Genomic DNA, 22,284 nt, shown 5'->3' on the forward strand with positions numbered 1-22,284 from the left:
TATTCAAGAATTGGTCTAGCAAATGTTTTGTATGCTCTAGTTCAGAGGTTCCCAATCTTTTTCGCCCGCGGCTCCCCCGGAAATCCGACCTGCAACTGCGCATGCGCACCAGACGCGCCCGCGGCTCCCCGGAAATCTGACCTGCAACTGCGCATGCGCACCAGACGCCCCAGAAATGGCGCATCAGCGCCGGACCCAGCGGGCGCAGATATTCCGCGGCGCCCCCATGACGATAGCGCGGCTCCCTGGGGAGCCGCGGCTCACAGTTTGGGAATCACTGCTCTAGTTAGTAGTACAATATTACCAGAGAAGAAGCTAGGCAAGAGGTTAACAACTCTTAGTGCCTTTTTGGCAATGTTGTTACAGTGGGCTCTGGCACTTAGATCTTTAGAAATGGTCCTTAGATCTCCAAGGTCCTTGACAGAGTGAAGGTCATCTATAAGGTCATGTCCATCTAATTTGTATTTTATGTTTTCATTTATTATTTTTTTGCCAATGTGCAAGACAGAGCATTTGTTGGTTGAGATTTGAAGTTGCCGCTTGTTAGACCACTCTGACACATAAATCGAGGCAACGAATTTATGCAGCGCTCAGAACTTTTTTTCAATCCCAGTCTGCGCTTATCCCTGTAATCTTGATGCCGAATGACTCTCTGGCGCTTGATCCAAAGAAGGTTCCCTTCTTTCAGCCAAAGTTTGAGTTTAGGGTCGCAGTTCTTTCAAGCCGAGACTCCCCCGCTGGTAATCAAACAGATCCCCCCTCAAAGCGCTCTGCTATGCAAAAAAAAACAAAAACCAAACGTCTAAAAGCAGCCAATGGGAGAGGACGTTCCTTGCCCGAGTCTCCTCCACCAATCATAACGCTGCAGTTGACGGATCCGCCAATGGGAGCGAGTTGAGCTCTCTTTTTCTACCCCCGCCTTCTCTACTTAATTCCGGCTTTGCCCGATGCTTCCTCTCTGTTTCGGTGATTTGTCTCGGCTGGTTCGGCGCGTTCCGGGACTTGGTTGGGGCTTTGCAGCGGGCTGCTGCTGCTGCTGGGCTCCGATCTTCCCGGTTCTCGGAAGGGGGCGAGGAAGGAGCAATGCAGCACTGAACGGGCAATGCAGACTTCGCAATTAAAGCCTCCGGGCGTTTTTGCAGAATTGGGCTTCTTCCCCTTTCGCCCTCTCGCCGGACGATCAGCCCAGAGAGATCCGCCGGCCAGGGGGACCTCGACTTTTCATTTTTTCCCCTATGTCCGAAACTCTGGGATCCACCGCCGCCCGAGCTGGCTGCGTGATCTCGGTGTCTCACTCCCGGGTGAGCGGCGGATCTTGCAGCGGCAGCGGCGTCCTCTTGAGCCCAGATCCCCCGGGCCTCGTTCTTTGCCCCGGGATCCTCTTTTCCCCTTTCCTTCTGGAAAGCGAGCGCCCCGATTGGTCGCAGGGCAAAGTCCTGCTCTCCGATCGCTTCTTCCCGGGCCTCCAGATCCAGGTGCTTAAGGCAAGCGATGGGTGCAGCAGCAGCAGCAGCAAAGTGGACCGGAATCGCCTGGCTGGAGACCTGGGGGAAAATAGCCCCGTGCTAAGGTTTAATCCGCTTTCGAATCGGCCTGGATCTCCCCACGGTTGGAGGAGCTGCGAAGCTGAGCTCCTGATGGTAGCCGCCTGCCCGCCCTTCCAGGAGGCCTTCTCCAAAATCTTCAGGGCTTCAGATGGGTGGCATTTTGGAGGGAACGACTTTGAGCAAGAAGTCAACTCTTTGGAGCAGCAGGACTTGGGTTGCCTGCATTGGTTTGCTCTGCTGAGGATCCTGGAGCCGGATTCCTCTGGGGCAAGTTGGGCGAGCTGCATCCCCGCCGGATCCCTCAGTAAGGGGGATACTGTCTTCACCTGTGGCTCACCTTTCGGCTCGTTGTGCCCAGAGATATTCATGAACACTCTTAGTAAAGGGATAGTCAGCAACCTGGCAGGAGCAAACAATGCCCTCCTCTTGATCGATGCCCGTTGCTTGCCTGGCACCGAAGGCGGCGGTGTCTTTGTCATGTCAGGAATGGGTCCCCAACTGGTCGGAATCATCGTAGCACCGCTTTGCTGGAAATCCACCGAGTGGGTTGGCTTGACTCTGGTTTGTGCCATTGACTCCATTCTGGAGAGTATTGCGGGGGTCCTTTCTGGGTTTCCTTGGTTGCTCCCCATGGAACTTGTGACCAGGTCGCACTCTATGATGGTACTCGGAAATGGACTGGACAGGCACCTGTTGGATGCTGTGGTTCTGGTCGAATGTGGACCGACCTGGGGGTCCGGGGTGATGATGAATTCAAGGCTGTTGTTAACCTGTCGGCATGTGGTCAGCGGATCATCAAATGTCTGTATCAGGTTTCTAACCAGTCCTAACAGGTGAGTCTGAATTTTAATATTTGCTTATGTGTTTCTTTGTTCTCTTGGGTCGGGTGAAATGCTCCCGGTTCGGACCGGATCACCAGATCCAGTAGCGATGGCGGCGGGTGGTTCAGAGAACCGGTAGCTAAAATCCCTGTCTCCCCGCCCCCCGCCCATGCCTAGCTGAGCCGTGTGATCATCAGAGGTTGTTTTTCTTTTTTACTTTTAAAAGCATTTTTTCTTCGGCCGAAAAAATGCTTTTAAAAGTAAAAAAAAAGGCTTTGATGATCGCACGGCTCCGCTGGGATCACCAGAACCTTTTAAAAGCCTTTTTTTACCAACCTCTTCGGCTGAAGAGGTTGTAGAAAAAATGCTTTTAAAATAAAAAAAAAACCTTTGATCATTGCATGGCTCAGCTGGGATCGCCAGAACCTTTTAAAAGCATTTTTTACAACCTCTTCAGCCGAAGAGGTTGTAGAAAAAATGCTTTTAAAAGTAAAAAAAAAAAAGTTGGCCACGCCCACCCAGTCACATTACCCCCCCCACCACCACCAAGCAGAAGTTACTACCAGAACAGGAAGTAACAAATTTTACATTTCACCACTGTCTTGGGTGTCTCTGATGCAACCTGAACATGCTGATCGGAGGAGCGTGGGTGAAGTTTGGAAGAGTGTAGGTGTGACACTCTTTAGGATGTGAGCATACACGGTCTCATTCCCAGACTGAGGGAGTTTCAGCCTCCCCTGCAGTTTTAATATATAACTTTAAAGATTTAGGCGAATCTAAGAGCAACTTTAAAGATTCCAGGTGGGTTCTAAGAATGTAAACACAAGAAGAGAATAACAAATTAAAATGATAAAAAGAACAGTAATAATAAATCAACCCTCTCCATACATGGACACCAGTAGAAATTTACCAAGGTTTGAAGACGGACCAATGAAATGAAACTTTAAAGAGTTTCTAAAAATGTTTTTAAAAAGGTAAAGGTAAAGGTTCCCCTCGCACATATGTGCTAGTCATTCCTGACTCTAAGGGGCGGTGCTCATCTCCGTTTCAAAGCCGAAGAGTTACTGTAGTGCTGTCCGAAGATGTCTCCGTGGTCATGTGGCCGGCATGACTCAATGCCAAAGGCGCACGGAATGCTGTTACCTTCCCACCAACGGTGGTCCCTATTTTTCTACTTGCATTTTTATGTGCTTTCGAACTGCTAGGTTGGCAGAAGCTGGGACAAGTAACGGGAGCTCACCCCATTATGCGGCACTAGGGATTCGAACCACTGAACTGCCAACCTTTTGATCGACAAGCTCACCGCCTTATCCACTGAGCCACCGCGTCCCTTAATGTTTTTGTTTTTTTCTAACAAAAAGTTTCTTAAAGTGAAGAGCAAGGGAACTTTATGGACCTTTGCAGGTAAAAAATTCCTACAGGTCCTTCCGCAGGTAAAAAAAACTACAGGTCCTTCCACAGAGACAATTGTTACTTTGACACTTCAGAGAGAAGAACGCCTCTTCACAGCACTTCCTAAGATGTCCTTACCAGATGGACAGGCTTGATAATAGCAGAACGGTGCCTGTTGTAACCAGAGGTGGGTTTTACATAATTTTTTCACCGGGTCGCTGAGCATCAGAAATGCGAACATGCGTGTACACACTCGCTTCGCTTCACCCGCAGGTTGCCACTAACGGTTCACCCGAACTGGCTGAATGCCACCTCTGCTTGTAACCCACAGCTCTGGAGTGTGTGTAATTATCAGTCTGAATCAATTCACTGCAGGATGAAGGCTCCTGATGCAAAGTTAGGGACCACTATAGGTAGTCCTTGACTTGTGACCACAATTGGGTTCCCATAGCTAAGCAAAGCATTTGCTAATTCAGTAAGTCATGCCCAATTTCATGATCTTTGCCACGTGTTATTAAGCAGACCACTGCAGTTCTTAAATGAATCATACAGTTAAACAAATCTGGCTTCCCGAAGACTTTGCTTGTCAGACACTGGCTAGGAAGGTCACAAATGTCAGATCGTCTGGGACCAGAAGGTTGCAACTGTCATAAATGCAGGGGTGAAATGTAAAATTTGTTACTATTGGTTCTGTGGGCGTGGCTTGGTGGGGGTAATGTGACTGGTTGGGCTTCGCCAACTTTTTTTTTTAACTTTTAAAAGCATTTTTTCTTCGGCTGAAGAGGTTGTAAAAAAATGCTTTTAAAAGGTTCTGATGATCCCAGCTGAGCTGTGCGATCATCAGAAGCTTTTTTTTTTACTTTAAAAGCATTTTTTCGGCCGAAGAAAAAATGCTTTTAAAAGTAAAAAAAACCCACCCTCTGATGATCGCACAGCTCAGCTGGGCATGGGGGGTGGGGCAGGGATTTTTGCTACCGGTTCTCTGAACCACCCGCCACCATTGCTACCGGATCAGGCAATCCAGTTCGAACTGGGAGCATTTCAACCCTGCATAAATGCATGCCAGTTACCAAGTGTATAACCATGCGCACCAGCCACCTGGTTTTCCAGTTTCTGGCACGTACGGAGACTGGTGGATGGTGCACATGCGTGCACCAGAAATCAGAAGATCATCTAACCAGTGCGCGCATGCGCAATGGGTGGCTGCTCTTCCACTTTCCGGCCCTCCCACGTGTGAAGACCAGCTGGCAGGTGCGCCAGAACCCGGAACAGCAATGGGCAATGGCTTAGGAAGGCATGATCCCGCTCTCTTACCAAAAGTGTCTGGCACACAAACAAAAATATTTTGATTTATTTCAACTGCTGTTACATTCAAAACTTCCCTGATGGATTTTGTTTGTTGCATGCTCATTTTGACCAGCTGAACAGTGCCAAATTATGTTTTGCTTTCAGTCTCCCTTTTTTCCCCCTTCTTCTTCCTCCTAGGGATTCAGTAGTGAAAGGAAAGGTAGTGTTTGCAACCAAGGACACTTCTCCGTATGATATTGCATTGGTGGAGTTGGAAGAAGGTTTATCCACATTGCCAGAGCTTCCTCTAGCATCAGCGTTTCATCCAGGTGAGAACAGAGTAATGCATCCAGGTTGGTGTCTCTTCTTTTGTTATTTTGTCTACATAGGGCTGTAAAGAAGAATAACAGAATAAGAAAGTTGGAAGGGACCTTGGAGGTCTTCTAGACCAATCCCCTGCTCAAGCAGGAAACTCTATACCCGTGATGGCAAACCTATGCATGTGTGCCAGAGGTGGCATGCATAGCCATATCGGTGGGCATGTGAGTCAGCTCCAGCTTGCATGCGTGTGCTGCCCAGCTGATTTTTAGGCCTTCTGGGCTCACTGGAAGTAGGGAAACAGGGCCTCGGGGGTGGGGGGTGGGGAAGGCCGTTTTCGCCCTCCCCAGGCTCCTAGCAAGGCTCTGGAGCCTGGGGAGAGCAAAAAGGCCTGCCGTGCCATCGCATGCCAAAAGCGAGGGGGAGCATGGGGTGGTGTACACACATGCGGGGGGGGGCGCATGTGTGGGCTCGGGGTGCATAGAATTATGGGTGTGCGCATGCGCGTGCGTGACATCCCCACGCTACCCCCGCTTATGCCACGCGATGGCAAAAAGGTTAGCCATCACTGCTCTATACAATTCCAGAGAAATGGCTGTCCAGTCTGTTCTTTAAAACCTCCAGTGATGGAGCACCTACAACTTCTGAAGGAAAGCCATTCCACTGATTAATTTTTCTCGCTGACAGGAAATTTCTCCTTAGTTCTAGGATGTTTCTCTCCTTGATTAGTTTCCATCCATTGCTTCTTGTTCTGCCTTCAGGTGATTTGGAGAATAGGTTGCCCCCCCCCTTCTTTGTGGCAGCCCCTCAAATATTGTTGTATTAAATATTGATGTCCATTACTTAACATTGGACTATTAAACAATTAATTTTGAAGCTGGCATTGATGTATCAAACATTTAATGGGAAAGCATGAAGCCGTACATATTGAAACCATCTTTGAAGAGATAGGCAAATATATTTTAAATTAAATTTGACCTGAAATTGAGTTCCAAAAATTCCTTTGAGTGAAGCAGATTACAGATTAACAGAGTTGGAAGGGCTCTTATTGGTCATCTACTCCAACTGTCCTGTCACTTCTTGAAAGCTTCCAGTGATGAAACTCCCACAACTTCTGAAGACAAGCTGTTCCATTGATTGATTGCTCTCACTGCCAGAAAATTTCTCCTTATTTCCAGGTTGAATCTCTCCTTGATCAGTTTCCATCTATCTGGCCTTCAGTTGCTTTGGAAAATAGCTTGACCCCTTCCTCTCTATGGCAGCCCCTCAAATATTGGAAAACTGCTATCATGGCTCCCCTGGTCCTTCTCTTCACTAGAATAGCCATTCCCAGTTCCTGCAACTGTTCTTCATATGTTTTAGCCTACAATCCCCTAATCATCCTGGTTGCTCTTCTCTGCACTCTTTCTAGAGTCTCAACATTTTTTTTTTATAGTGTGGTGACCAAAACTGGATGCAGTAGTCTAGGTGTGGTCTTATTAAGGCTTTATAGAGTGGTATTACTACCTCACTTGATCTTGACTGTATCCCTCTGTTAATGCAGTTTAGGATTGCATTGGCTTTTTTGGCTGCTGCCGTCACATACTGCTGACTCATATTTAATTGGTTATCCACTAAGACTCCAAGATCCCTCTTATAGTTACTGCTATTAAGCCTGAATTTCACCCGGTCTATATCTGTAAAGCATATATGTGCATATGCTATATGTGTAAAGCAGTTTTTTCCAAGATGAATCCATTGCTTCTCCTTTGGAGCAGGTTATTTTAATCATTTTGGAAATATTTGGAGCTTGCAACAGAATTGTTTAGATCTTGAAATACTTCTAAAGCATTCAAAAGAGCTCTTACTAAATAAGTGTTTTGTACACACACTAATTACTTCATATTCAGAGTTTATGCTTTAAGTGGTTTACAGCTGCCATGCTTTTCACAGCACAGCTATTTATGGAGATCTGCATGAGCAGGTGAAAGAGGTGTCTAATGAAAAAAGTGACTTATGAGTGGTCCTTGCACTTTTACAGTATGACCATCACAGTGACCCTGTGGTTACATGATTATGACTCGGCTGCTGAGCAACAGGCATATATTTAGAATAGTTGCAAAATTCCAGGGTCATGTGATCACCACTTACAATCTTCCAAGTGGCTTCTGAGAAGCGAAATCAATGGGCAAGCTGGCAGGGAAGTTGCAAATCGAGTGAGTGAGTTAGTTACCATAGTTTTTGAACTATAAGACGCATCTAAATTTACAGGAGGAAAACAAGAAAAAAAATATTTTTTTGCCTCCATGCGTTGCGTTTTCGCCCTCCCCAGCCCCCAGAAGCACTCTGCAGTGCTCCACACGGCCCGTTTTTGGCCTGCAGAGTGCTTCTGGGGACCGGGGAGGGCAAAAACGCGACACGCGGAGAGCTTGGAAACCCAAAAACGGCCTGTTTTTGATGAAAGTGGGCCTGTTTTTGGCAAAAATGGGCTGTACGGAGTGCTGCAGAATGCTTCTGGGGGCCTGGGAGGGTGAAAATGTGATGCGCGGAGGGTTCGGGAGGCCCAAATTGCCGTATTCGGTCTATAAGAAGCACCTAAATTTTCACCTACTTTTAGGGGGAAAAAAGGTGTGCCTTATACTCTGAAAAATACGGTAGTTAGTTAATTAGGAAATTTCGTCTAGCACTAAGGAGAAACTTCCTAACAATGAGAACAGTGGAACAGTAGAAGAGACTGGACAGTCACTTGTCTGAAATGGTATTGGGTCTCCTGATTGGTAGCGGGTTGGACTAAAAGACCTCCAATGTCCCCTCCAACTCTCTTGTTCTGTTATTCTGTCAAATGATGTCTCGTTTAATGACTGCAGTGACTCAATAACTACTGCAAAAAAGGCTGTAAAATCAGGTGTGGTCATATGATGCCTCACGTAATGGCTGCACCAATTCAGCAATACATTTTCCAGTTGCTGCTGTGCTCACAAGTCAAGGACTGCCCATACTTTCCATCTTGAAACTTATGAATGACAACAACAAATGTGCTTTTTTACAAGAGGCAACTGGACTTTCTGGTTTTTCTTTGAAGACGTTTCGCTTCTCATCCAAGAAGCTTCTTCAGCTCTGACCACCTTCCAGCACCTTTGAGGCAACCATGACCTGGATGACTGAGAATCTCCATAGACGGATAACAACAAATGTTTAGTCCCAAATTGCAAATTATGTGCAAGGATGCTTTTTTTAGAAAAGCAAAAAACAATTCAGTATTGTTGTGTTCGGCGTGCTGCCCTGATAACTCAGATGCTGTTCCCCTATTGGCCGATGCGCATAATTGTTCCACGCGCGGGAGTTCTCTTGCTGTTGATTGGTTACTCGGTCTGACAGCCGCTATATAAAAGCTGTCAGAAGCCGTTGTTGTCGCCGGTTCTTGGAGTTGCCTGTTAGCAAAGTGTGTTCCATTAAAGAGCTCTGACATTAACTTCTCTTGTTGCCTCAGTTGTTCACCTCAGTCTCCCGACAGAGCAGGTATTGTATATTTTATCTGCCTTTCTCTTAATGAGTTTTTGAGTTAAGGTACCCCAAAAATGACAAAGAGTAAAATATATTTTACACTGCAAAAATATAGCGGCGGCGGGCAGAACATGATGAGAAGGTCCTTGATGACTGTTGTCTGGTTTGTGTGTTCTTCAATCAGGAGAAGATGTGAGTATTGTGAGCTTTGGTGTCTTCGGCCAAGCCTGTGGACCGTCTGTCACATCGGGAATCCTCTCGGCTGTGATCACCGTGGAAGATAAGCCAGTGATGCTCCAGGCAACCAGTGCGGTTCATGGCGGCTCAAGTGGAGGCGCCCTCTTTGGCACCCACAGTGGGAAACTTCTAGGTAAGGAATAGATAAAGAGATCAATTTGCAACCAACCAAATTCTCAACTGTTAACCCAAAATAGGAACATCCAAAGCAGTAATTTAAAGAAAAATCCGTGGTTTATAATGATTACACTTTCTTTGTCCTTGATCTCACTTCCTGAGGATATCGGCTTAAAGGAAATAAGTTTCTAGCTTTCAGTTTTAAGAAAGGCGAGATTGTTATCCTTAACATGTTATTGAACTACAATTCTCAGCAGACGCAACCAGATGCCTGTAGCACAGGGGTGTCAAACTCCATTTCATTGAGGGCCGCATCAGGGCTGTTGTTGACCTTGGGGGGCTGGCCGGGTGTGGCAAACTGGGTGGGCGTGACCAGCTTGATGCCACTCACGGAGCGTGGCTGACTGGGTGGACATGGCTAGCTTGATGCTACTCCCCAAACTGCTGGCATGTTTCCTCTTCGCACTGAGTAGACTGGGCCGAAGCCACGCTGGCCCAGTGTTTCCTCTATGCATTGGTAGACCAGGCTGAAGCTACGCTGGCCCAATGTTTCCTCTTCGCACAGGGCAGACTGGGCTGAAGCCACGCTGGCCCGGTGTTTTCTCTTCGCATTGGGTAGACTGGGCCGAAGCCACGCTGGCCCAGTATTTTCGCACAGGGTAGACCGGACTGAAGCCACGCTGGCCCGATGTTTTCTCTTAGCACAGGGTAGACTGGGCTGAAGCCATTTGGGCCAGTCCCTTACATTTTCCAGGACGGACCTCCGGGCTGGATCCAACCACATCGCGGGCCAGATTCAGCCCTCGGAGCTTGTGTTTGGCACTCCTGCTCTAGCACAATTTCTCACGTTAGCTCCTACAAATTATTCAGCTCTTTGAATGATTCTTTTTAACGGTGTCTCCTTTACAGTTGCATTTTTGCCCCTTTGTGTGTAAGTCGGGATATTGAATTCCATTCTTTTCGTCCTCTTGTCTTCCATTCGCAGGAATCGTTGCCAGCAACACAAGGGATAACAGCATTGGGGTGACCTACCCTCACCTAAACTTTAGCATTCCCATTACAGTACTGCAGTCAGCCATTTTGGAATATATCCATCACGGAAATCTGCGCGGCTTTCAGGAACTAGACAGAGTAGGAGAAAAAATTCAGGTTGTCTGGAGACTCCAAAGAGAACCTGTGGAGATGCCACTCAGCAAACTATGAGAATTTTCACTGAATGAAGAAGAATAGAAGAATATCGGCTTCCATATATCTTAGGTCCAGGCTATCTGTTGAACTGTCTCATCCCGCTAGGACAAGCCTTGTCTCACTTATACCTACAGAGAGGGCCTACTTTGGATCCCATCGGTCAAAGAACTCCAACTGTAGGGATCTGGAAGAGCCTTCTCTGCTGCCGCAGCACCTGCCTTTTGGAATATCTTACCCTTCAAACTGAGGTCTACCCCCACCCTCTTATCCTTCCCTAAGACTGTGAAGATCTGGCTGGGGGAGTATTCCACACTGGAGGTGGCTGTTAGATTGATAGAAAACCCCACCTCAGCGCTTGCTCCGTTTCTCTACCCATCCATCTTTTATTTTCATATCGCTGTATCGTATGTCTCCTTTTCCATTCTTTATTCCATTGTTCCATTACTTTGCTTACTGTTATGTTTGGGCTTCTTTTCATTTTTCTGTTTTTATTGTTGTGAGCCATCTAGAGTAGCCCCACTTGCAAGATAGGCGACATATACATTTAACAAATAATAAAACACAGTATGTCCTGATTGCACTATACTGGGTTGGAGTGCTTCTATTGCTGTTGTAATCAGCTCAGTTTATGGAATTGACTCCGAATTGAGGGATTACAAGGTTGTACAAATAAAAGAGAGAGTTTCATTTGTTTCAGTAGCAATAGCACAAGTAGTCCTCAGTTTATGACCGCAGTTGACTCCAAAATTTCTGCTGCTGAGCAAGACAGTTAATAGCACCAGCACTTAGACTTATATACCGCTTCACAGTGCTTTACAGCCCTCTCTGAGCTGTTTACAGAATCAGCCTCTTGCCCCCAACAATCTGGGTCCTCATTTTACCGACTTCAGAAGGTTGGAAGGCTGAGTCAACCTTGAGATTGGTGAAATTCAAACTGCCAAATTGCAGGGAGCTGGCAGTCAGCAGAGGTGGCCTGCAGAACTACACTCTAACCACTATGCCACAACGCTCATCTTGTAGCTTTCTCAGCTAGGCATTTAGTTTGATTTTAACAACACATACTTAGTCTTCCTGCTCTAATCTGCCACTACAGGTGGTACTTCAACTTACAACCAAAATTATATTTAAATATCACTAAGCAAGATGGTCATTAAGTGAGTTGCACACAATTTTACAACCAGAGACGTCCCTGTGCTGTCTGAGTTTGCTTGTGTTCTAGTTTGGGTAATGGGCAATGAAACATCCTCATTTCAACCCTGAGCTACAAAAATTCTCCTTTATTTATTTTACAACTTTTTTTTTGCCGTGGTTAAGTGAATCACTGGTCATTAAGTGAATCACAGTTAAGCGAATCCAGCTTTCTCGGCTGAGTTTGTGGCCAAGCACCTGAATGTTGATCACAAAATGCGGCAATGGTTGTAAATACAAAATCAATTGGAGGTCATTTTTTTCCAGCTTCGTTGTAACTTTGAATGCTAAATGAAAGTCGTAAGGCAAGGGTTACCTGTAATCCCTGACAGTGTCTATGTCTATCTTGGTCAAGCGCCCTGCTTATTCTCTTACAGTACGTCCTGCATTTTTCCATTATGCCTGGAATTCTCTTTTAGAATATCCCATCCTTCAAATCCTTTGTAAAAGCTTGCTTTGCTATTATCCCATTCCATATGCAGCCTGTGCTTTTTATGCTTCCCATTGTCTTCCTGTGGTACCTTGGTAGTCGTCCTTAATTTGTTCTGGGAGGTGAGATGAATAGCAAAAACGATGCATACCAAACAGAGGTTTCCCATAAGGAGTAATATAGTGAGTCACAAGGCAAGTGACACTGACAAATTCTAGCTTGTGTGTTGAGTACCAAACAAACAATGAGTACCGGGATAAAGGTTTTACATCAGAGTGCGTTGAGTACCAAATTCGATGAGTTTCAAAGCAGTGGAGTACCTAGGTACCACATTAACCGAAATTTAGGTTAATTCTTGGGGGAACAATCTTCCTCTTTGTTATGGTGCTATGTAAATAAATAATAACAGAGAGTGCTTTATCTTACGTACTGGTGCATTTAATATCTTTCTCTAGCCACTGTATATTTAACTAATCACCATTTTAAATACTGTCCAATTTCTTCTTTGCTTGGTTTGTTGAGCTTTTTTTTTTAAAAAAACCAAAAACTTCGATCATCAGAGATGTATAAAACTTGTCTGTCAAATGCAAATGCCCATTTGTTTCATACAATATAAAAGCAGCGTTTCTCAATCTTAGCCACTTTTAAGAGCCAGCTTAGCTGGGAGTTAAAAGTTCAGAGATCTTAAAATGGCCAAGGTTGAGGAACACTGATATAAAGCATCTTGGTTTGTTTAGATCGTATTGCATAAATCAGGCTCCTGTGGTTTGTTTCGAAATTTCTGAATTTAGAATTCCTGCCTTAGAATTATGGGTGAATGTAGGTAAACATTCAGCTTCAGTTATGATTTTCTGTTAAATAATGTTGTTTTTCTCCTTAGTCCCCCTATACTCTCTTAACTATAGATGAACACTGCAATTTTTAGAAATCTTGATGGTATTTTTGGAAATATTTACTTTATTTCCTCTGTCCTATTTCAGCAAAGTTTAGCACGGGTGTCAAACTGGATTTCTTCGAGGGCCGGATCAGCATTGTGGTTCTTCTCTGCGAGTGGGTGTGGAGCAGGGGGAGAGATGGGACAGATGCCTCCTGTAGCACCCTACTGGCTAAAGCAGGGCATGGGGGGCCCCCGCACGTGGACCCCCCGTGCAGGGGTGAAATGCTCCCGGTTCAGACTGGATCACCCGATTCGGTAGCGATGGCGGGTGGTTCATAGAACCGGTAGCAAAATATCCCTGCCCCCCCCCCAATGCCCAGCTGAGCTGCGCAGTCATCAGAGTTTTTTTTTTACTTTTAAAAGCATTTTTTCTTCCGCCAAAAAAATGTTTTTAAAAGTTAAAAAAAAAGCCTCTGATGATCGCGCGGCTCAGCTGGGATTATTAGAGGCTTTTAAAACCTCTTCGGCCGAAGAGGTTGTAGAAAAAATGCTTTTAAAAGGCCCCTCTGACGATCCCAGCTGAGTTGCCTGATCATCAGAGACTTTTTTTTCTTTTAAAGGCCAAAAAAAATGCTTTTAGAAGAAAAGAAAAAAGCCTCTGACGATCAGGCAACTCAGCTGGGATCGTCAGAGGAGGCTTTTAAAAGAATTTTGTCTACAGCCTCTTCGGCCGAAGAGGTTGTAGAAAAAATGCTTTTAAAAGTAAAAAAAAAAATTGGCCACGCCCACCCAGTCACATTACCCCCCCAAGCCACACCCACAGAACCCGTAGTAACAAATTTTACATTTCACCCCTGCCCCCGTCCCTTGTTTTCAGCCTCCGTGGCCTCCTGCAGCACTTTCCCAGCTGCAAATGAGCTGCACGGAAACCCCGCGAGGCCCCCATGCGGCCCATTTTGGCCGGCAGAGTGGTGCTGGAGGCCAGGGAGGCTGAAAACGGGCCTTGTTTCGGCTGGCCGGTCCTTTGGTATTTCTAGGCCGGCCCTGTGAGGCAGATTTAAGCACCCCGCAGGCCAGATCCAGACTACGGGCCTTGAGTTTGACACCCCTGATTTAGCAGGACCAAGTGAAGTATGGGTTCTTTGTCAAACTTAACTTCTTTAGTTGAAGCAGAATAACCAAAGTAATTGTTTGTCGTAATTATGAAATAAATAAATGGTGGCCTAGAGATGAAGACGCTCACCTCTCACTCAGAAGGTTGAGAGTTCAATCCTAGGCAGCAACAGATGTTTCTCTGCCAAGGCACAAAGAGAAAACATCTGCTGCAAACTTCACATGGGCATCAGGAAGGGCATCCAGCCGGTGAATGTTCAGCTCCATTCAGTCATCTTGATCCCACCCCGAAGCAAGGGATTACAGGGTCATAAAAAGAAAAAAAAATATGATAAATAAATGTAAGTATTGGGAACTGCTTGACTTGAAGAATTTATGCAAACAGGGTATTTTCATTTATCTTATGTTGAATGCCAACTCGATGAATCCAGATTTCTAGATTCACTTTAACTGTACGGTACGTATCATGCTTTGCATTGGGAATGGAGTATGAAATGAATATGGATATAGGTTTACAGCTAATCCTCGACTTACAAGCACAACTATGATGAGAATTTCTGTTGCTGAGCAAGACAGTTGTTAAGTGAGTCGGGCCTGATTTTACAACCTTGTCATGGCTGTAAGCAAATCACTGCGGTTGTTAAGTGAATCATGTGGTCTTTAAGCAAATCCAGCTTCCTCTATTGACTTTGCTTGTCAGAAGCCAGCTGGGAAGGTTGCAAATGGTGATCACATGACCTCAAGATGATGCAACTCTCATAAATACATTCTGGTTTCCAGGTGCCTGAATGTTGATCATTTGACTGGGGGGATGCTACAAACGATGTAAATGTGAGAACCAGCGCCTTTGTAACTTCAAGCAGCCATTAAATGAATGGTTGTAAACTGAGGATTATCTACATTTAAAATGTATTTTACATTTCTATTATGTTGCTTGGAAAGGGTTATACATTTTAAAATGCACTTGAGTGCAAATTGGCAATCTCAGTCATGGATAAATAAACATTCATCGAAGACAGAATGAGATCAACCTAATAATTTGTTATTGCGCTCTATAACAGAAAGACAAAACACATGAAGATTTGCACATAGATGGAATGAACTTTGTACCAAGCAGTGAATAAACAATGTTTATACATGTTCAAAATGAGTATTTATTTAGGAATCCTATTTAATACTGCCTTTCTGCTGGGAAGCCAAAGCGCTATAAACCAAATCAAAGGTAAAGAATTTAAAAAGCCGTCTTCTAAATTCTTTACATTAAATTAACGAAGCAATGTAAGATTACACAGATTAAATCGGGGGTCTCCAACCTTGGTCCCTTTAAGACTTGTGGACTTCAACTCCCAGAGTCCCTCAGTCAGCAAAGTTGGCTGAGGAACTCTGGGAGTTGAAGTCCACAAGTCTAAAAGAGACCAAGGTTGGAGACCCCTGGATTAAATGGACACTTTGAACAGTTTTTCAGTAACTGGTCGTTGCCATGTATTATGGGTTATTTTAGCTGATTTCATTTAGCAGACATGAAAAGCGCTTCCCTGAAATAAGGCCCATTAAGGTGGATTTTATTTATTTTCATAAACTCGGGTGGCTGTCCTTCTTATGTATACCGTAACTCTGAGCAATTCACAACAACAGTCAGTGGTGGGGGCCGGTTTGGGCAAAGTGGTGGTTAAATTGCTGGCTGGCTCCACCCCTCCTCTCCCCACCACTTCCAGGAGTCCCCACGCACCCCAATTTTGCTCCGAAAAGGCTGCAAGGAGGCCTGCTAGGCCCAAAACAGGGTGCAGGGTGGTGTGGCCTGCCCGCAGCTTGTTTTTTTTCCCAGGAGGCCTACTAGAGTCAAAACGGGTGGGTCTTATACTCTGAAAAATACGGTAACTCTGAGATGGATTTCATCTCTTCCGTACCTGCTTTACAAGAGAGAAATCCTAACCTAGCATGTATAAATGATCCTAAAGAAATGGGACCTGGGGAAGATAATTCTCTTGTGGCAGGAAAATATTGCATTGCTCAGAAATGAAAAGCTCAAATTTTTCATTTAATACTTCCCCCCCCCTCTTGGTGTCTGAATAACTCTGATTATTGTAGATTTATCCAGTTTGGATAAAGTTAATGAGTAATCAGATTTTAAGGCCAAGGACTTCCTAATTCTTGCATATAGGCTCAGCAGGTAAGGTTCTTGTGCTAATCATGTAATGTATGAAAAAGCCTTTTAAAAAAAATTTTAACCGTGAGATTTTTTTTAAAAAAAATACCTTGAACATACACTAGAGGACAGCCTGGCTCTTTAGCTGCTCCTATTCTAATGGCCAACTTGGATTTCAAGTTCTCAACAAGGACATATACATTAACAGCAAAAGAGTTGGAAAGGACCTTGGAGGCAGAGGTGGAATTCAGCCGGTTCTGACCGGTTTGGCCATACCGGTAGCTCCGATGATCAGATGCCCCCACCCCCACCCCTGTGCTATAACCCAGCGGTCCCCAACTGGTGGTCTGTGGACCAGTGGTGGTCCGTGAGAAAATTTTGGTGGTCCGCAGAAAGATTATTTGCATTTTTTTATATTGCACTAAATCAGGGGTCCTCAATCTACGGCCCCTGGGACGGATATGTGCAATGAAGATTTGTGTTGCTGCAGAGAGTTTTCCCCCTTCGGGGTCTTTTTGTGTGGGTCAGAGGGGCGCAGAAATTCTGACATGGGGTCTGCTTTGGCCTCCTGGTGTGGGGCTGTGGGTGAAGGGTGGAGGGAAGTGCCGCTGGTGGCAAAAAGCCGGAGGGCCTTGTTCCAGTGGGACTGCATCATGGCCTGGAACTGGCTGACTCAGCCCACTGAACCTCCAGGCGCCAGTACCTGGCCTTGCACTTCCGCAGGTCTTCCCTCTGCTTGGAAAGCCTATGCTCCTAGTCCTCAGTGAGGTGCTTCTGCTGAGCCTCCTTCTCAGTCAGATCCAATTTTAACTGAGCTTTTTTGCCAGCTCTTTCTCACGTTGGCAACTTTGCTCCAACAGCTGCTTCCTGTTGGGGCCTTAAGGAGCCTGGGCAGGAAAGCGAGGAGTGGCTGGGAGGCAAGGGGTGAGCAGAGGCCATTGAGGCGTCCCTCGATGTGAGTGACATTGAGTTGGCCACACCCACCCAGTCACATGACCACCTAGCCACGCCCACCCAGCTGGTCATTAGGCACATCATATTAGTGGTCCGCAGGATTTAAAATTATGAATTTAATGGTCCCTGAGGTCCTAAAGGTTGGTGAACCCTGCTATAACCTACCTAGATTTCTTTTGTTTTAAGCCCAGCTGATAGGTGCAGCAGAGCAGATTGCCACGCCTCAGCTGTTTTACTCACTGTGGATTCAGTAGCAGGTAACTTTCGATCGTAATGTGCATGCGTGGAAGTGTGAGTTTGGCGCGCATGCAAGTGAAGCGAGCGCGCAGTGAACCGGTTGTTACAACTGGTGAATCCCACCACCGCTTGGAGGTCATCTAGTCCAACCCCCTGCTCACGCAGGAGACCTATACTGTTGTGACCCAGGCCCCAATAGGTAGTCGGAAACTCAGTCAGTGTAAAAACAAACAAACTTTATTCGAACAGCTGAGAATTACTTCATTCTCAGCGTAGTTCAACTAAATTAAGGCAAATTCCTCGTAACACAAATTCCTCAGTCCTATCACTAACCTTGGTCCAATTAGGCAAACTGCCAAAGGCCTTTCTTGGCAAAAGTTCAGAAGACACCGATACAAAATAAATGCAAGAAGATGAAGCTATCAACATTGTTTTCTGGCAAAGCCCAAACACCATTGCTGGTCTTTTAAGTCTTATGGGAGGGGCCAATCATCTCTTGGCCCTACTCCCGAGTCGTCCTCTTTGCTTGAGCTGCTCTTGCCTTCTGGTAGCTCTTCTCATGCATGCATTAGGAACAGGCTCCTCCTTTCCTCTGCCTCACTACTGTCAGTCTCTGGAGGCCCTGGAGTCTGCACCTCACTCCCCAATGGCCCTGGCCCCACCTCAGCCTCCGACGCAGAGCCCTCATCCGGGCTTTCACCAGCCTCCAGGACTGGCCCACGCTCTTCCTCAGCCTCATCGCTGTCTGAATCCATTGCCAGCTCTGCAGGATGCTGGCAGACCACAACATATACTAGGGATTCAAACCGCCGAACTACTGACCTTTCTGATCGACAAGCTCAGCGTCTTAGTCACTGAGCCACATCTGTTGCTCCACTGTAAAATTTGAAGGGGAAGTAAACCTCATTTTGGAACTTGGTGGGCCTCAGCATGGGTTGGATTACGTGACTTCTTCAGATGGCAGGTATCTGAGGAAAGGGCGGGAATTGTCATTGCTGAACATTGAATCCAGCCACTTGTATTTACGAAATGAGATGTCCACCTTGAAACATCTTGAGATGCTCTGTTTGGAACACACACACACACACACACACACACACACACACACACACACGTCTTCTGCTTGCTTGGTCTGATTGAGCAAGGAGTGATAACTCGCTTAACCTTGACCTATAATCTTCTGAAGCGGAAAGATTTTGCTTAGCTTTGGAGAATTTCTCAAAACATGGGAACAAACAGCAGTCTGAACCAGCAAAAAAGGGAAAGGAGCTAAATTCCAGCTTTTGAGATTCTGGAGGAGTTGAACAAAGGTTCTGTGCCCTTCTTTATTAAGAGTCTCCTTATGTCTGCCATCTAATTGGTCATTTTGAGAATGGATGCTTAGTACGGCCATTTTATTTTGTGAATGAGCCATATATACACTCTCTAGGGTTTGCTTTATTGAAGGTCAATGATGCTCAAGGAGAAGTTCTAGCACACAGCTCATGTCCTGCAGATGTTTGGGGCTTTAACTCCCATCATCTTTGCTGTTAATTACGTGGCTATAAATAACCATGGTTGAGAGATCCGAAGGATCTGATAGGTACCAGGTTGCCCCTGAGCTAAATCCTGGAGAAGCACATTCAACTTTCCACACTTTCTTCTCTAAAATAAAACATCAAGCCGCTTGGTTGTTAACCCCCGCTGGTGTTTTTTGACTGCTGCTTAATCCACTTCCACTATTTCTTTGATGGAACTGAATTATATCCCAGCTTTTCACTGGGATTTGATGTCCAAGATAGCTAATGCTATTTTAAAACACACATTTCATGAAAAAATATTGGAGGAAGGCACATAGTTGGATACAGGAAATAACAGGATTCAAGATAGAATATACACCAGAATTGTTTCTTCTAGGAATAATGAAAAGGAAATATGAAAAAAAAAACATATATTATTCTACACATGACAACTGTGGCAAGATTGGCTTTCGCACAAAGTTGGAGAAGTCAAAACATACCTTCTGAAGATTTAATAATTAAACAAAGTATTGGACTGCGCCGAAATGGACAAAATGACTCTTGAATTGAAAGGATTGATGGATTTGGATTTTTATGTAATATGGGAGAAATTGTACAGTTGGATCGAAAATAGAAGGAAAAAAGGGGGATAGAACTCTAAATAGAATGTAAAATTAGTATAAATGTATAGAACATAGGTGAATACTAATCAGGCTTGCCTCTGCAGCTCTGCCCAAAGTCCTAGCAAAGTCCTCAGAGCAGGCAGGAGACCAGTAAGTGACTTCAGCAAGATAAGTTTGACTTTTGCCTGACTCAGAGACTGCCAGAAAGTAGATCCTTTATATAGGCCATGGGGTGTGGCTCCATGACTCAGCACTCATTAAGGCCTGCCCCTCCCTTCCTTCTGTTGCCTCCGCCTCTCCAATCTTCTGATGCGAGGATTACTCCAATCAGCTGTTGTTGGGAGTAAACCCTCCTCAGGCTCACCTGCTGTGGAGGAGGGGGAGGGGTCTAGCTGCTCCGTTTGCCTGGGCATGGAGTCAGGGCTGGGGCAGGGAGATGCTCCTTCTTCTGCAGTTTGTGTGGGCATGGAGCCAGGACTTGGGCCGGGAGGCATACATTCCTCAGTGTTCGGGAGCAGGTAAGAAGGCCCCGGCTGCTCTGAGGGCGGGCAAGACACAACAAGAATGTAAAATTAGTATAAATGTATAGAACATAGGTGAATACTAATAGGAGGATATAAAAATGATCACAGCCACGTGTAAGTGGTGAATAAGAATTCTTTAACTATAAAAACTTAAAAAAATAACAAAATAAACACACACACACACATGCACACACAGTGAAGAACAACACAACAGCATTAAACTCAAATTAAATAATGATCACTTTTGATCCCATTTGTATTAGCATTGTTTAGCAGGTACCTACCAACTGCAGGCACACAATGCTAATACAAATGGGATCAAAAGTGATCATTGTTAATCTCTGGAGATTGCAGTATGGCTAAAGGCTTAGTTGCAACCCTTATTGTTTGTTTGTTTTTTGGTCCGCTGGCAGCCCAGCTCAAGGGGAAGGACCGGCCTTTGGTGAGGAGAAGGCCTGCTTCCCCCACTTTGTAAGAAAGGCGTTTCCAAGGAGACTGACATTGAACTTGGAGCATTGAATGGCCTTTCTTTTAGTAGATGCATGAAATCACCTCCCAGAAATGAACAGGCAGACGTGCTATTAAGCGTGTAAAGCGGCTTTTGGCCTCAAGTACCATGTTCTCCCACAATTGTGTTACTTCAGCCTGTCAAAATTGATTTCTGTTTTTCCCTGCCGTTGCCAAGAATCTGACGTGGAGATCACTTGTAAAATTCGGAGACCTCGCGCCCTCGTTTCTTGCCTCCTCCGCTGATGGGATCCTCAGCTTCATTATTTTCCTCTGCATGATAATACTGTTCATATTTCACATTGCAAGGGGCCAGGCAGAATAACATTCACGCTCAGGAAAGCACGCCAGCATATCGTTCTGCCAGAGAGCTATTTTAAATTTGAGTTTTGGAGTGAATTTACCACTTGTTATTGTGGCTCGGAGCACACCTGATGTATTTGAACAGAATTTTCAGCCAAGAAGACTTTTAGCTGGCATCCACCTTCAGGGCAAAACAACACAGTCTTGATTTTCCCTTGTTGCCAAGTAATCCATAAACATATTGTGCAATCATCCAACAGATTAGTGAACAGAACCAAACAAACTTCACAAGGCAGAGTGGAGGAAGAATTCTCCACCTGAATGCAGTTGAACGATCAGTGTTGATATTCTGTCTGGACCAAGGGTCTGCAACCTTAAACACTCAAAGAGCCATTTGCACCCATTTCTCACAGAAAATAAACACTGGGAGCCACAAAACCCTTCCCATGCCTGACTATTTCTTAAGCAGCCACAAAACTAGCATATGTAGTTGAATTAAATGTTCTGTTTTCTTCTGAAACTTTATTTATCCATGGTTGGCCTACCAGGGATTGAAAACCTCAATAAATCACGTGCCGGTGGGTGTTGCACATTGGCGGTTGTGACACATATTTTGAGTGACAGGGAGCCACCGCAGGTTGCTAACCCCTGGTTTGGACTAAATTACTACGCAAGGTACATTAGCATCGCTTAGAAGCAGGGGTGAAATCTAAAAATTTTCCCTACCGGTTCTGTGGGCGTGGCTTAATTGGTGGGCATGGCTTGATGGTCAGATGAATGAGTGGGCGGGGCCAATAACAATAAATAATAAAAATAATAAACAAAGTATAAAAAACAATAAGAGGTACCAAAAACCAACTATTACACTTTACACACACACAACACAACACAACTGACACACACAATGTAAAAGCAGCTGTACTTCACCCAAAATGGCCCCTGCAACAAGCAGGAAGCTCACACTTTCACACTTTCACACTTTACACACACACAACACAACACAACTGATTCTCACACACACACACACACACACACACACAAAATGCCACATACAGCTTTGTGAGATTTTGTGTTTGTGTAATTAGAGTGAAACACAACAGAAACACACCAAATCTCAAAAAGCTGCACAAATATTTTATTTTATTATTTTATTTTATTTCTATTTTTTAGATCAGGGATCTCCAACCTTTGTAACTTTAAGGTTTGTGGACTTCAACTCCCAGAGTTCCCCAGCCAGCAAAGCAGGCAGATTGAGTTGCTCACTGAGGGGATGGATTGCAGGCAGGCAGATTCAGTTGCTAGCTGGTGCAATTGATTGCAGCAGCCGAAGTAAAGCATGGCTTTGCCAGCCCAATTAGGTAAGTGGGGAGGGGGATTGGGTGGGCATGGGCGGGGGCTATTGTAAGAGGTTGTTAAAAAATGATTTTAAAAGCCTGTGATGATGAGGCAACTCATCTGGGATCACAAGAGGAAAAAAAGATTTTAAAAAACTC

At 45.2% G+C, this 22,284-nt stretch overlaps 1 protein-coding gene across 2 annotated transcripts; it reads left to right on the top strand.

The window, feature by feature from the left end:
- The first annotated feature begins 933 nt into the window (after positions 1-933).
- TYSND1 (trypsin like peroxisomal matrix peptidase 1) lies at positions 934-13,462 on the top strand. 2 transcript variants are annotated; one of them, XM_058188786.1, is made up of 4 exons: positions 934-2,380; positions 5,213-5,376; positions 9,033-9,218; positions 10,188-13,462. In XM_058188786.1, exons 1-4 carry the CDS (start codon positions 1,236-1,238, stop codon positions 10,403-10,405), a joined length of 1,713 nt encoding a protein of 570 aa, XP_058044769.1. In that variant the 5' UTR covers positions 934-1,235; the 3' UTR covers positions 10,406-13,462. The 2 variants fall into 2 exon arrangements, with proteins under 2 accessions (XP_058044769.1, XP_058044770.1); XM_058188787.1 differs by having other exon boundaries at positions 5,246-5,376; positions 10,188-13,460.
- Positions 13,463-22,284: the final 8,822 nt, after the last annotated feature.

The sequence above is a fragment of the Ahaetulla prasina genome, chromosome 6, assembly GCF_028640845.1.
Source record: "Ahaetulla prasina isolate Xishuangbanna chromosome 6, ASM2864084v1, whole genome shotgun sequence".
Classification (NCBI taxonomy): domain Eukaryota; kingdom Metazoa; phylum Chordata; class Lepidosauria; order Squamata; family Colubridae; genus Ahaetulla; species Ahaetulla prasina.

Excerpts from the sequence above, each read along its gene's own strand:
- TYSND1 (XM_058188786.1), top strand. The coding sequence starts at position 1,236 with ATGTCCGAAACTCTGGGATCCACCGCCGCCCGAGCTGGCTGCGTGATC. Across the intron at positions 2,381-5,212 it reads TTTCTAACCAGTCCTAACAG|TCTCCCTTTTTTCCCCCTTC; the intron begins GTGAGTCTGAAT and ends TTTTGCTTTCAG. Across the intron at positions 9,219-10,187 it reads CCACAGTGGGAAACTTCTAG|GAATCGTTGCCAGCAACACA; the intron begins GTAAGGAATAGA and ends TTCCATTCGCAG.